This window comes from Papilio machaon, chromosome 12 (genome assembly GCF_912999745.1).
Source record: "Papilio machaon chromosome 12, ilPapMach1.1, whole genome shotgun sequence".
NCBI classification, from domain to species: domain Eukaryota; kingdom Metazoa; phylum Arthropoda; class Insecta; order Lepidoptera; family Papilionidae; genus Papilio; species Papilio machaon.
Window position 1 is genome coordinate 7,975,447 of NC_059997.1, and position 13,275 is coordinate 7,988,721.

At 33.8% G+C, this 13,275-nt stretch overlaps 2 protein-coding genes across 3 annotated transcripts; one reads left to right on the forward strand and one right to left on the reverse strand.

Annotated features, from left to right (window-relative positions):
* Positions 1–115: 115 nt before the first annotated feature.
* LOC106709149 (tektin-B1) lies at positions 116–2,575 on the reverse strand. Its single transcript, XM_014500859.2, has 7 exons — positions 2,367–2,575; positions 2,073–2,289; positions 1,639–1,853; positions 1,143–1,365; positions 795–932; positions 403–488; positions 116–302 (listed from the first exon to the last, which is right to left on the reverse strand). The coding sequence occupies exons 1-7, from the start codon at positions 2,573–2,575 to the stop codon at positions 116–118; spliced, it is 1,275 nt and encodes a 424-aa protein (XP_014356345.2).
* Positions 2,576–3,050: 475 nt separating this feature from the next.
* On the forward strand, positions 3,051–13,201 carry LOC106709151 (ATP-dependent RNA helicase dbp2). 2 transcript variants are annotated; one of them, XM_014500863.2, is made up of 11 exons: positions 3,051–3,218; positions 3,287–3,956; positions 4,390–4,449; positions 5,650–5,797; positions 6,086–6,204; positions 6,459–6,695; positions 6,883–7,039; positions 9,008–9,147; positions 11,681–11,780; positions 12,558–12,650; positions 12,738–13,201. In XM_014500863.2, coding segments are annotated over exons 1-11 (2,034 nt in total). In that variant the 5' UTR covers positions 3,051–3,216; the 3' UTR covers positions 13,046–13,201. The 2 variants fall into 2 exon arrangements, with proteins under 2 accessions (XP_014356349.2, XP_014356350.2); XM_014500864.2 differs by lacking the exon at positions 4,390–4,449.
* Positions 13,202–13,275: the final 74 nt, after the last annotated feature.

Below are 13,275 nucleotides of genomic sequence, written 5' to 3' on the forward strand. Positions count from 1 at the left end.
CCAAGACTACAATTTAATAAAACAACTCATAGTTTCTATGTTGACTTTAAAAAGCTGCAGATTATTTTCTGTTAGTTGACAACACTGAATCATAGAGTATTCAGGAACATAGAGTTTATTCTGGTACCAATTCATCCGCTAGATGACAGTATCCGATGTTGCGTTTAAACTCTGTCTCGTTTGGTGCGTGTAATGGTTTGCGTATCTCTATCAGTTGCCTGTCCGTCTCCAGAGCCTGGTTCTTGTACTCCAAGTCTTTGATCACGCGCTGATAGTGGTTGTACATTCCGTGGTATGTTGTCCTGGTACAAAATAAGATGTGTTACTAGTAGTTTTGTATTAGTTTTATAGAAACATAACTAGTTTAAGTATTATTCTAAGTAATTACTAAAGTAAACTTACAATGCGTCTTCCAGTTTTTTCTCCAACAAACTAGAACTTGTATGGATCCTTTCATATTCTTCTATCAGTCCTCGCATCGGTTTATCCTTTAAAATAATTTAATCTATATATATAAAAGAAAGTCGTGTTAGTTACACCATTTATAACTCAAGAACGGCTGAATCGATTTAGCTGAAAATTGGTGGGTAGGTAGCTTAGAACCAGGAAAAGGACATAGGATAAATTTTACCCCGTTTTCTTTTCTTTTTTTTTTTATTCCGCGCGGACGGAGTCGCGGGCAAAAGCTAGTGTAACATAAAGTAAAACATTGTAACTTACATACATTGGGTTAATTTTTGCACTGATCGATTCTTAATTTGTAAAGTTAAATAATTTCGTATATTGAAGTTTACCTGAACTCTTTCGAGTACCGGTCTTCGCGTGCGCATCTCCAATCTTGTTTCGACCAACTTTGTCGGATTTATTTTGTCCGCGACCGCAGCTCGCAGACACTCTATCTCTCTATCTACCTTTTGCAAGTTTGTTTCTAACTGAAATAATTATAAAAATGTCATATGTACAATCAGAGAAATAAATGAATCCCAGTCCCACTAAAGACGAAGTTCTTGAAATTGGTCGATATCTACACTGGATTAACTATGATAGGACTAACAAATGTACCTGTTTTTATTTAGTTTTTAATAATATGTTATTGTGCGGTATATTTACAATGTAAACTCGACGATAACGAACCTAGTTACCTTAGTCTTTTGCCATTCCATTTCATTCCTAGCCCTTTGTATATCGTAGACACGTCTCCTCATAAACATCTCAACTTCCTGCGACTGTGCGTACATCTGATTCTTGGCTTGTTCCCTACTCTTGTACATTGTCTCTCTTAGCTCTTTGGATTCTGTCATCAACTGGTTGGCGATTTTTATTGTATTCTCTATACAATTCACGTAGCTTTCTTCAGACATTGATCTAGATGAAAGGAGTATCGACGATATAAATATCAACATTGGGTGGATCTCTATTAGGAAACGTGGATAAAACATTAAACTCTTCCTTTTTTGTGCTTATGTGTTTCAGCAGCGGAAACCCAGCATCAAAAAGTACGATAGTGTAAATGTTTCATTGCAGTAAAAATATTTGACAATACGAAGAGAAATGTTTAAATGCAAGTATGTCCAAACAATTGAATTATATGAGAACTGTGTTAAAACCTGATCGATTTTTAGTTATGGTATTACTTACTCGGCGGGAATTCTCGTAGGGTCAAGTTGATACGATATATTTGAACATTCTCTATTCAAATCTTTAACATTGTATTCCAGTTGCAATGTTTCGTCTTTATTCTGTATCTCTCGATCCAGTCTGCAGAAAACATTCTGTAACTCCTTTATCTTCTCCCAGCCCATGTGACAAACGTCAGTTAAAACGCGCTTGCTGTTCTCTATTATGTGGAGTTCCTAGAAGTTTATAAATTAAAAAGAAGCGTAGCTTCGTTATTCAAAAAAGCGTCTTCTGCAATTATTGTGATAGCTGCAGGATAGAGCCGCATCCCACTTAGTGTGATGTCCCAAATATCTTTCTTTTGCGCAATGGAGCAAAACGTTCTTAAATTAGTAGATAAAGATAAGGTTATAAGTTAATATTTAACGAAAAATCTAATTTATATATTTTTTTACCTTCCTTAACTCTTCACCTAACTGATCTGTAGTTAATTCAGGAGGGACTCTTTGGTCTCTGTTTGTGAGACACTGAGATACCACCATCAACGGCACTTGCAAATATTCTAAAAGTAGCTCCGTGGAATTCTTTTCCTCTCTTAAAGCTCTGACTTCGTCTCGTACACATTCTCGAGTAAACCTTTGTTTCTCACGCCAAGATTGTACTTCGAATATTCTAAAAATACAAGCATTATAAATAAGTTTTAGTTACGCTGTTTGTTAACTTTTTGTGCACATGAAATAGCTTTGTACCTGTCCCTTAATAGCTCATTATTCATGTAGTTATCCCAATAAGTAGTAACGGAGGTCTCATTACGAAGTTGATTTGCTCTCTGTCTTAGTTCGTACGATTCGAATCTACGCACTCTAGCCTCATTCTGAAGTCTTTGAATATTTCGTGTCCAATCTAGTACGGTGATTTTTGGATGAGGTTTTTCAAAAACTGGTATCGACGAATTCATATTTACAAATTAAGTTTACTATAAACTTATCATCTTACGACTCAGTTCTACCGTAGTTCGTATAAATAAGTTTGATCAATACAGTACTAAAAAGGTTAACAACAATATTGATTAAATAAAATGTTACTAATTACCGCATGTTGTTAAACATCGTTAAATTAAGAGAAAATTACATTTCAGTCAAATAACAATTAATATTTCATGAATCGCTTTCTGTTTCTGTTTATAGACTGCGTTTGTAATTAAATTTACTTTTCGGTTGTCCTATTGTGTAATCATCTAAATTTAGTTTTTACTTCTTATAAATATTTTTAAAATCAAATTGTGTTAATTATAAATTTAAAAAAAATTGTAAAAAAAATAGGTTTTATTGGGGAAGACACGTCACCATCGAAAAAAAAGGAGCTAGCAACATTAGAAATACCAAAGAGAAGTATTTTTATTGTGACGTAAATTAATTAAAAAATATGGCGGCTGTTAGTAACTTGTACTAAAATTTAAAGCTTCGCCAATTATTCCTATTATTTTAGTAAGAAATTAGGTAAAATAATATACAAGTAGTTAAAAAATTTGTTTAGATATTAGTGACTTCAAAATAACTAAGGAAAACAGTGATTTAAATTTCATATTCACCTATTAAAATGTAAGTTGTTGAGTTTTACAAATTTAATTTTAGTTGTTATGTATATTTTATGTTATAACTGTTGTTAGGTATGACGACAGACGTGGTGGGCGTGGAGGAGGTCGTGGAATGAGCCGCGGCCGTGGTGGCGGCCGGGGAGGGTCTCGCGGTGGCCGTTCTAGCGATAGATCAGAGGAGAGAGGCAGCCGCTTCGGGTCCAGTGTGCGCGGCCGCGACGGGGGCAGGGGAGGTAGAGGATTCGGAGGCCGCGGTGGTGGTCGAGAAGATTTCAGGAACTTTAAAAACGATCAACCCGGTGGCAACTTACGGAAAATACGTTGGGAGTCAATTACACTGACACCATTCCAGAAAAACTTCTATGTTCCCCATCCGAACGTGCAGAGGCGATCGCCTGCTGAAATCGAGGCATATCGCAGTGAGAATCAGATTACGGTGAAAGGTAGGGATGTGCCAGCACCCAGTATGTACTTTGAAGAAGGTGGTTTTCCAGATTATGCTATGAAAGAGATTTTAAAGCAAGGCTTCCCGCATCCAACTCCTATCCAGGCTCAAGGTTGGCCTATAGCATTGTCTGGACGGGATCTGGTGGGAATTGCTCAGACAGGGTCGGGAAAAACATTAGCGTACATTTTGCCAGCCATAGTGCATATTATCAATCAGCCGAGGCTACTGAGAGATGAAGGGCCCATTGTGTTAGTGCTGGCTCCAACCAGGGAGCTTGCACAACAAATTCAACAGGTAATATTTTATTTTTGTAGACTAATATTTTTTTTTACCTTTAATATAATTTAGGGAATCATAAAAGACTATTTACATGAGTAGGTGTTACATTTGCCATTCATAATATTGCTAATTAAAATAAATAAAAAATAGTCTTAATCTGAAATTCATTGGCTGGTTAAAATAAAATATGTTTTAGACTTAGAGCCTTGTGCATTTTTAAGCAAATTTTAAATAAGACTAACATACTAGCTAGCCGTAAACTAATATTTCTTTTGATGTTATGAAAAAAAAACAATTTGAAAATTAACATCAACAATACTTAAGAAAAGCATAATAATGATCTTATGTAAATTGACTACATTTTTATATTAACTCTGTTCTCATATTACTTGTTAAGATTTAAGTATAAAAAAAATAAAACTGTAATTTATCTTCCATCACGCACAAGGCTCTGATTGCAATGAACGGGACCGCAGCAGACATGACGGATCCCAACGACTGCGACATAGTAAATTCAAATTTTAATCTTAATTACCGTAGAACTTAGCAACACTGACAGGCTATGTTCGAAAACCTTTTATAGAAAAATGTTTTAGAGTTTATGGTCCAATAATATCAAAATTCTAAATTAATATTGTAGTAGGTACGGTTTCTGAACGTAACCTTTGATTAGTTTCAGCACTTTGGGTTAATTTTTTTTGCTTATTTCCAATGCTTTTTTTTGTTATTCATATATTTTTCTTTCGGATTCTGTATTAAAATTATATTATTGGGTTTTAAATAATGTAAAATGTAGCAGTCTCATTAGAATATTTTTATCACATGAAAGTTGATAGTGGGTTCCAATTCCACCATCTTCTCACCACCACACTATATCTTACTTTTTACTAATATTATAAATGCAAATGTTTAGTTAGATGGATGGATGTTTGTTTGAAGGTATCTCTGGTATGGCACAACAGTTCTTGATGAAATTTGGCACAGATGTAGAACATAGTCTGGAAGAACAGATAGGCTACTTATAAAGTTTTCTTTTATTTGACATTCTTATAGTGAACATCTTGATGTAAACTGCACATATCAGATGGATGGCATTTCAAAACAACTAGGTTTTCGCGAAACTTTCTACTTTAGGCAGGAGCGTTGTGGAATACACTGTCCTCAGCAGTATTTCCAGTTATGACTTAGAGGCCTTCAAGAAAAGAGCGTATACCTTCCTTAAAGGCTGGCATCTGCGATTCCTCTGGCGTTGTGGTTGTCCATGGGCATCGGATCAAATAATTTTAGGCGGTCCGTTGCTCGTTTGCCCTTTCTCTTATATAAAAAAATTATTAAATTCAAAGATATGTGTAATGTCAACCAACCTACACTGGGCCACCTTCGTTGACTACTGCTTAGCCACTCTTGACTTAGGATAGGCTCCAAGCCCAAGTGGGGGAGGTATAGTGAGCTGATGGTGATGAAGGTCAACAAAAAAAACATCTGTAAAATCTTAATACAGAATCCATTTGTTCAATATTTTAACTTGCTGTAATTTATTATTTGTTAGCTTAGTTTTTGTATTTTTTTATTCCAACTTTATTTATCTTTTGCTTTAAATGTATTTTAAATTTAAGTAGATTGTAGATTTTTTTTAGCAGCACAAGCTTATTATTGTAGCAACTATTTTGATTTTTATATTTTTTTAATAGTTATGTTTTATTTTTAGGTGGCAACAGATTTTGGTCAGAATGTTCAAGTTAGGAACACTTGTATCTTTGGTGGTGCCCCTAAAGGGCCGCAGGGACGGTCTTTGGAGCGCGGTGTTGAAATTGTTATTGCTACACCAGGAAGACTGATTGACTTCTTGGAAAAAGGTTTGGAAATAGCTTTTTTTATGAAATAATTTTGGGTTGTCTTTAATTTTATTGTTTTACAGTTGTAATACTTCATTTTTTAAAATTAACTGTGGAATGTGAACCAAACTGTACTGAACAAAATGTATTGGATTTTTTTTAATTCTCTTCATAAGATACCGAGATAATTATTACTTAATTAAAATTTTAAATGAAGTTGAAATTCGTTGCATTTAAGTTAATTTAGTAATATTTTTACCCAAAATAAAATAATGGAAAGGTTGTAATTTTTTGTTTTTCTTTGTATAGATACGACGAACTTACGTCGTTGCACATACCTTGTGTTGGATGAAGCGGATAGGATGCTGGACATGGGCTTTGAGCCACAGATCAGGAAGATCATTGAGCAAATTCGACCTGACAGACAGGTATTAGCCAGGATTTAAAAAAATATATTAAACGCCTAAAATTACATTGCTTATAGTACATATCATAAAAAGAAAGGAAAGATCTTTCTCTCTTTACATATTATAGCAACCAAGACTGTAGATTTGTCTAAAACTTGTAAAATTTGTGACGTTTTCCACACTTTGGGAATCTCAGTGATCACTTAATGACTTTGAGTGTGGAAGTAAGTTTAATTTTCTTTAAAAAAAACAACTTAAAATTATTTTTCTTCAAGGTACTAATGTGGTCAGCGACATGGCCCAAAGAAGTGCAGAATCTAGCCGAGGAGTTTCTACATGACTACATCCAGATCAACATTGGCTCGCTGTCCCTCTCCGCCAATCATAACATCCTGCAAATAGTTGATGTGTGCGAGGAATGGGAGAAAAATGAGAAGTTATTGACGCTGCTCAACGAAATATCCTCCGAAGAGGAGACCAAGACTATTATATTTGCAGAGACAAAGCGAAAGGTAATTTCTAAAAAAAAAGAAAAAATGTTTATCATTATTTTTTGACTTTCCAAAGGGATCTAGTTTCTCTGGTTGTTTAATAATATTTTTAAATTGTAGTGTTGTAAAATTTGCCCTTTTATTATTTAAAAAGGCGAGTCTAATTTTGTGGAATCATTATTTTGTGATTGTTGCCGATGTCCTCTAGGTGGATGATATAACAAAAACAATAAACCGAGCCGGATGGCGAGCGCTAGCTATCCACGGGGACAAGAACCAGCAGGACCGGGACTACGTACTCAGTCAATTCCGTATGTCTACAGGCGGAATTCTGGTCGCCACGGACGTCGCCGCTAGAGGTCTAGGTAAGTTTTTCAATTTATTATATACGGGGACATTTTAAATATTAACGTTACGTTCAAATATGTAGTTACTGTTATTGCCCAGAAGTTGACTATCTTGTGTTTGTGCCACCCTTGTGTATTATTAAAAAAATAAATAAAATTGAGATGCTGTTGGAATGGTGGTGAATTTAATCCCGCCTATAGAAATAATTTGTTACAAAACGGCATCAAACAGAAGATTCAGTACGTACAGTTGCGAGGTATTTTTGTGTCTAGTTATATGAAAGGTGCTAAACCATCTCGCGCTGTTACCCGGGGTGTTTTTAAGGTCTAAGAGAAAGTCAGGAGCGTAGAGTAAGGTAGTGATGCCATTGCTGATTGTGCACCCAATATGTGCCCCCAGTGGTCGCACGAAAACTAAAACAAATTAAACGAAAACTCCTATTTACATGAATACTGCTAATTGAATAATTATTTTTTTATTATTTTACAAATTATCATTAATCCAAGATTAATGATTTTTTTTCTGTACAGTCGGATGTTTTCGTTTATTGTTTGGAAGTAATTTCCACAAATAATAATCTGTTCCAGTATTCATAAATCCAGATAAAAGATATTAAAATAATAAATTACAAATTTAAATTATTACTGGATTCTAATTATGTACATTTATATATAAAACTATGATAAAAGTAAATATTTAATAAAATAAGTTATTTAATTTAATTAATTGTGAATATTGGAATATGTTAATTTAATTATTAGACAAAGCAATGGCCCTAACCATTAGGAATGTTCTTTTTAGACATCGATGAGGACCTTGTAAAAAAAAAAAAACTTAGAAAAGGTAAGAAAATGGTAATTTTAAGTAATTATTTAAAGTTACCATTTCATTACTTATCCTAAGGAATATTTAACACGATATGATGAATAACGTAGTAGTTTTTTTCACTAATGTTACATATTTTGTTCGGGATAAATTTAAAAGATAATATCTTATATTAAGTTTTTTTTACTGATATCATTTTAGTTTCTTTTATCCGATTGTAAGATAACTTAGATTTTTTTTTAAATTATGTGCAAGGCAAGATAAGTTATATATTTTATAAAATTCTAATAGGATTGTATTGGATATTGTTATATTTTCATGAATGTATCTGTACAAGGTTCTCTAATGCATCTAAATAAATAAATTTCCATGACGTAGACTCGGCATTATTATGCATATTTATTTTTATTTCAGAGGCGCATGCAGAGAATATGGGCTAGTCGTGCGGTGTGTTGCTGATATCATTTAATAATGATACGATATTAATGATTGCAATGATTTGAATCATCATATAATGATTTAATGACAGTCAATCTGTCAGCGCACACTGTGTTTTGAGCATGCAGCCTCTATAAATTAAATATATTCCGGGTCTTTATATTTGATGCAAAAATTATAATAAATTTTCAATGATTGGTTGATAATTTTATAATGAGACCAAATTTTGATAAAAATGCTTGGGTAATGTGTCATGAGAGATTTAATGAACAAACTAAAGGGCCTGCCCTACGCCACCTGACGTAGTATTACGACGTATATATATATGTATGTATATACGAGGTGTAGGAAGCACTTAAAGCACACCGCTGGACTCTTGGCCTACAACACTCCGGAACCACTGACGGGCATTTACAGTTATTTCCAGCTGTCTCCATCGTCTGCTGAGATAATGTATTAAGGTAAATGGATTGATGTTTTGTTGTTGTTTTTTAAGGATTTCAACTATAATGGAATTAAATTACTCCTAGTTATTTCTTTCACTTATCTTTTCGGCTCTAAAATTACTATTTTTTAAATTAATTTTGCTTTAATTTCTTCATTTTTGGTTTTTCAATAGTAATCATTGTTTAGATGTTAATTTCTGTATTTGTACTAAAGCAGATAGTATTTTTGTCTATATAAAAAAATTTTGTATGTATATATGTATGTATGTATGACAGATGTGGAAGACGTCAAGTTTGTAATAAACTATGACTATCCGAATAACTCTGAGGACTACGTGCACCGCATCGGTCGTACTGGTCGCTCTCAGAATACAGGCACCGCTTACACACTCTTCACACCATCAAACTCCGCTAAGGTAACACTAATCTAATCTCACTAATCCTCCAACTCTAAGTGTGTAACCTCTAATTCGAAATATAACTAATTCTCTTGCTATTTCTTTGAAGCGGGATTCAGAAAAAAATGTAATTAGTAAGCTATGTCTTTTTCGAGACTATGTTCTACATCTGTGTCAAATTTCATTAAGATCTGTTGAACTGTTCCGGAGATAACTTCAAACAAACATTCATGCAAATATTCTCTTTTATAATAATAATATTAGTCAGTAAGGATTAAAAGATGAACTGATCATTGACAAGATGACAATGAAATGATTGATAAATGACATTTATGACTAACAAGACAGAGAAGAGATGTTGAATATCAGACAATTTAAATAGGGATTGTATAATTTATTGCTTGAAAGTGATGTCTATTGCGTAGAGGAATTTTTGTGTAATTCACTTATGATATATGTATGTGTTTCTGAATTGTATATTTTTATATGAAAATTATATAATTTTTGTAAAAATATATCTATATATTATATAAAAGAAAGTAGTGTTAGTTACACTATTAATAACTCAAGATAGGTCGAACTGATTTAGCTGAAAATGGGAAGGTAGCTTAGAACTAGGAGACGGACATAGGAACTTTTTTTTATCTTGTGTGCATTTTTTTTTATTCCGCGCGGACGAAGTCGCGGGTAAAAGCTAGTATATAATAAATGAATTTGAATTTGAACAAACTGATTGACAATTAAATTATGACTTATGTCCATTAAGTCAAGTTTGTTCTAACAAATGTTTTTTTCAGTGAAGATGGACAGTTTTGTAGATCCTGGTAAATCCTTACTAATATTATAAATGCGAAAGTAACTCTGTCTGTCTGTCTGTCTGTCTGTCTGTCTGTCTGTCTGTCTGTCTCGCTTTCACGCAAAAACTACTGAACCGATTTAAATGAAATTTTGTACACAGATAGTCTAGAGCCTGAGGATGGACATAGGCTACATTTTAACGCGAAAAAGGGGTTGTAAGGGGTTGAAAGTGGGGGTGAAAGTTTGTATGGAATTATCGTCATTTTTACAGGTAGAAGATTGAAACTTATTTTCAAGGCTGCTAATTTGATAAAGATAAATATGAAATTAAATTTTTGTAAAAATTTTATCCCCAAGGGTGCTAAATAACAATAGGGGATGAAATTTTGTTTGTCAATATATTCGGTTTTGGTGAATGTTTTGTTTAATATGCTTTGCTGTTACCCTTACCAATATTTTGTCTAGAGCCTAAGGAAAGACGTAGGCTACATTTTAACGCGAAAAAAGGGTTGTAAGGGGTTGAAAGTGGGGGTGAAATTTTGTATGGAATTATCGTTATTTTTACAGATAGAAACTTGAAACTTATTTTCAAGACTGCTAATTTGATATACATAAATATGAAATTAAATTTTTGTAAAAATGTTAGCCCTAAGGGTGCAAAATAATAATAGGGGATGAAATTTTGTTTGGCAATATGTTCGGTTTTGATGAATGTTTTGTTTAATAAGTTTTGCTGTTATAATTACCAATATTTAGTATAGAGCCTGAGGAAGGACATAGGCTACATTTTAACGCGTAAAAGGGGTTGTAAGGGGTTGAAAGTGGGGGTGAAAGTTTGTATGGAATTATGGTCATTTTTACAGTTAGAACTTGAATCTTATTTTTAAGGCAGCTAATTTGATATAAATAATTATGAAATTAATTTTTTGTAAAAATTTTACCCCCAAGGGAGCTAAATAACAGTAGGGCATGAAAATTTGTTTGGCAATATGTGAGGTTTTGTTGAATATTTTCTTTAATATGTTTTGCTATTACCCTTACCAATATTTAGTCTAGAGCCTGAGGTAGGACATTGGGCACATTTTAACGCGAAAAAGGGTTTGCAAGGGGTTGAACGTGGGGGTGAAAGTTTGTATGGAATTGTGGTCATTTTTACAGTTAGAACTTGAATATTATTTTTAAGGCAGCTAATTTGATACAAATAATTATGAAATTAATTTTTTGTAAAAAATTTACCCCCACGGGTGCTAAATAACAATAGGGGATGAAAATTTGTTTGGCATTATGTGAGGTTTTGGTGAATGTATTGTTTAATATTTTTTGCTGTTACCCTTACCAATATTTAGTTTAGAGCCCGAGAAAGGACATAGACTACTTTTCAACGCGAAAAAGGGTTTTTAAGGGGTTGAAAGTGTACGTGGAAATTTGTATGGAAGTATCGTCATTTTTACAGTTACAAGTTTAAAACTTATTTTTGTGGCTGCTAATTTGATGTAAATAAATATGAAATTCAACGTTTGAAAAAATATTACTTTCAAGGATGCTGATCAAATTTTGTTTGGGAATATTTTAGACATTTGGCGCGGTCCTGGCACACCTCTCTCTATGTTCTTCTACATCCATACATCAAATCATAGCACGTCGGTTAAGTAAAATAATTAGCCTAAAAAAATTCTATCCGAAGACAGAATTTTACGCGGACGAAGTCGCGGGCACAGCTAGTACTACATATGTTTGAATACAATGTTTTCAGGCGAAGGATCTGATGTGTGTGCTGCAGGAGGCCAACCAAGTGGTCAATCCTCGTCTACTGGAGCTGGCGCAGTGCGGTATGGGCTTCAAAGGGAAATATGGTATGTATTGTCTATATATTTTGTTTGTTAATACATTATGTTCATATATACAGTGATTTTAATGCTAGCAACCTTTTTTGGGTTTTGCTTCTTGAAATATCACGACCACATAGAAGATAAGTGTCAAGTAGAAGTAATTCCGCTTACAATCTAATGAGTGTGTTGCCGGAGGTCTAGTTTTAGTCCTCTTTTCCTTCTCACCTCTTTTCTTATAAGGAAAGGATGGAAAGGGGAGGTGGATTTGATGGAGGAGGCATAGGAATGTTAAATATTCTCTTTTTGTGCGTCTCCTCCTTCGTTGATTGCAACGCATCTGCAATTGTGAATGTATATGAGCAGCGGTCGCTTCGCCATTTCGGCGAATTCATGTGGCCGTTTGCTTACCACCTTGTAATATATAAAAAAAATAAGTTTAGTTTTATATTCTTTCCACCCTTTTTTATATGGAAAGGATGGAAAAGTTGATTTGATAGGGGAGGGGATGCATAGTTAGGGGAAGTATTCACTCTGTGCATTCCCTCTGTTGATTAAAAAGTTAGTCAACGTAACTGTAGTTGTGGATGTCTATGGTCAGTGGTTGCTTCATTATTTAAGTGGCCGTTAGACATCTTATAATATTAAAAAAGTTCATTTCTTTATGCATATTCTTAGACTCTACCTTTGTAGCTATTCATAATTATTTTTATTAATTGTTTAAATTAAATAACGTAATGTATGTATGTTTAAATTGGATAAATCGCAGTTTTAGTATTTTAGATGTGTTAAAAAAATTGCCAGGTCGTAACCGTTTCCGTGATCGTGATGACAATGACCGTGGTCGCTCTGATCGCGGCAGGGGACGAGGTCGCGGCGGCAGGTTCGGGGACAGAGGTAACATCATACATACAATATTACTGTAATATTTAAAATCTATTGAATTTGTTATTAAAAAACAAAGTTTCTTTTTTACCATATTAGGTTCCCGTTGGGATGAGAACAGTTCAAATAATTATAACCAGGGAACTAGTTTCTCCCGGCAAGAGGGATACAATACACGTCAGTCTGATTCAAGACAGTTCGCCAACCGGGAAGGTGGTGGGTTCAACCGAGAAGGAGGTGGTTTCAACCGAGAAGGAGGTGGGTCCTTCAGGGGCCGTGGAGGTGGTAGGGGCAGGGGCCGCGGGTTCAACCATGGAGATCAAAGTTATCAGAATCAAAACTTTAGCGTTCCTCCGCCAACTTCATATTATAATATGTATTCACAACCACCGCCAACCTCTAAATAAATTTATTTTATCTATTTTATTTAGAACCCATATTAAAAGTTTCAGCAGTCGAATATAAAGGTGAGTTTACATTGACGTAACTATTGTATAACAACATTGTCTTTGAAAAATAGTATAAGTTGGTATAAAAGTGCATCCGTAGTAAAATTTCATTTTAATGTAATTTTATGTCTTTATTTGTAGGGAAAATTATATTTTACGTTATATATATATTTTTTTTACTTAACACA

Bases quoted from the DNA above. Each gene is read 5' to 3' on its own strand.
- LOC106709149 (XM_014500859.2), bottom strand. From the start codon at position 2,575: ATGAATTCGTCGATACCAGTTTTTGAAAAACCTCATCCAAAAATCACC. The intron at 933-1,142 runs GTAACTAGGTTC...TAATTATTTCAG, and splicing joins TGGAATGGCAAAAGACTAAG to TTAGAAACAAACTTGCAAAA. The intron at 303-402 runs GTAAGTTTACTT...ATTTTGTACCAG, and splicing joins AAAAAACTGGAAGACGCATT to GACAACATACCACGGAATGT.
- LOC106709151 (XM_014500863.2), top strand. The intron at 7,040-9,007 runs GTAAGTTTTTCA...TATGTATGACAG, and splicing joins CGTCGCCGCTAGAGGTCTAG to ATGTGGAAGACGTCAAGTTT. The intron at 9,148-11,680 runs GTAACACTAATC...CAATGTTTTCAG, and splicing joins CACCATCAAACTCCGCTAAG to GCGAAGGATCTGATGTGTGT.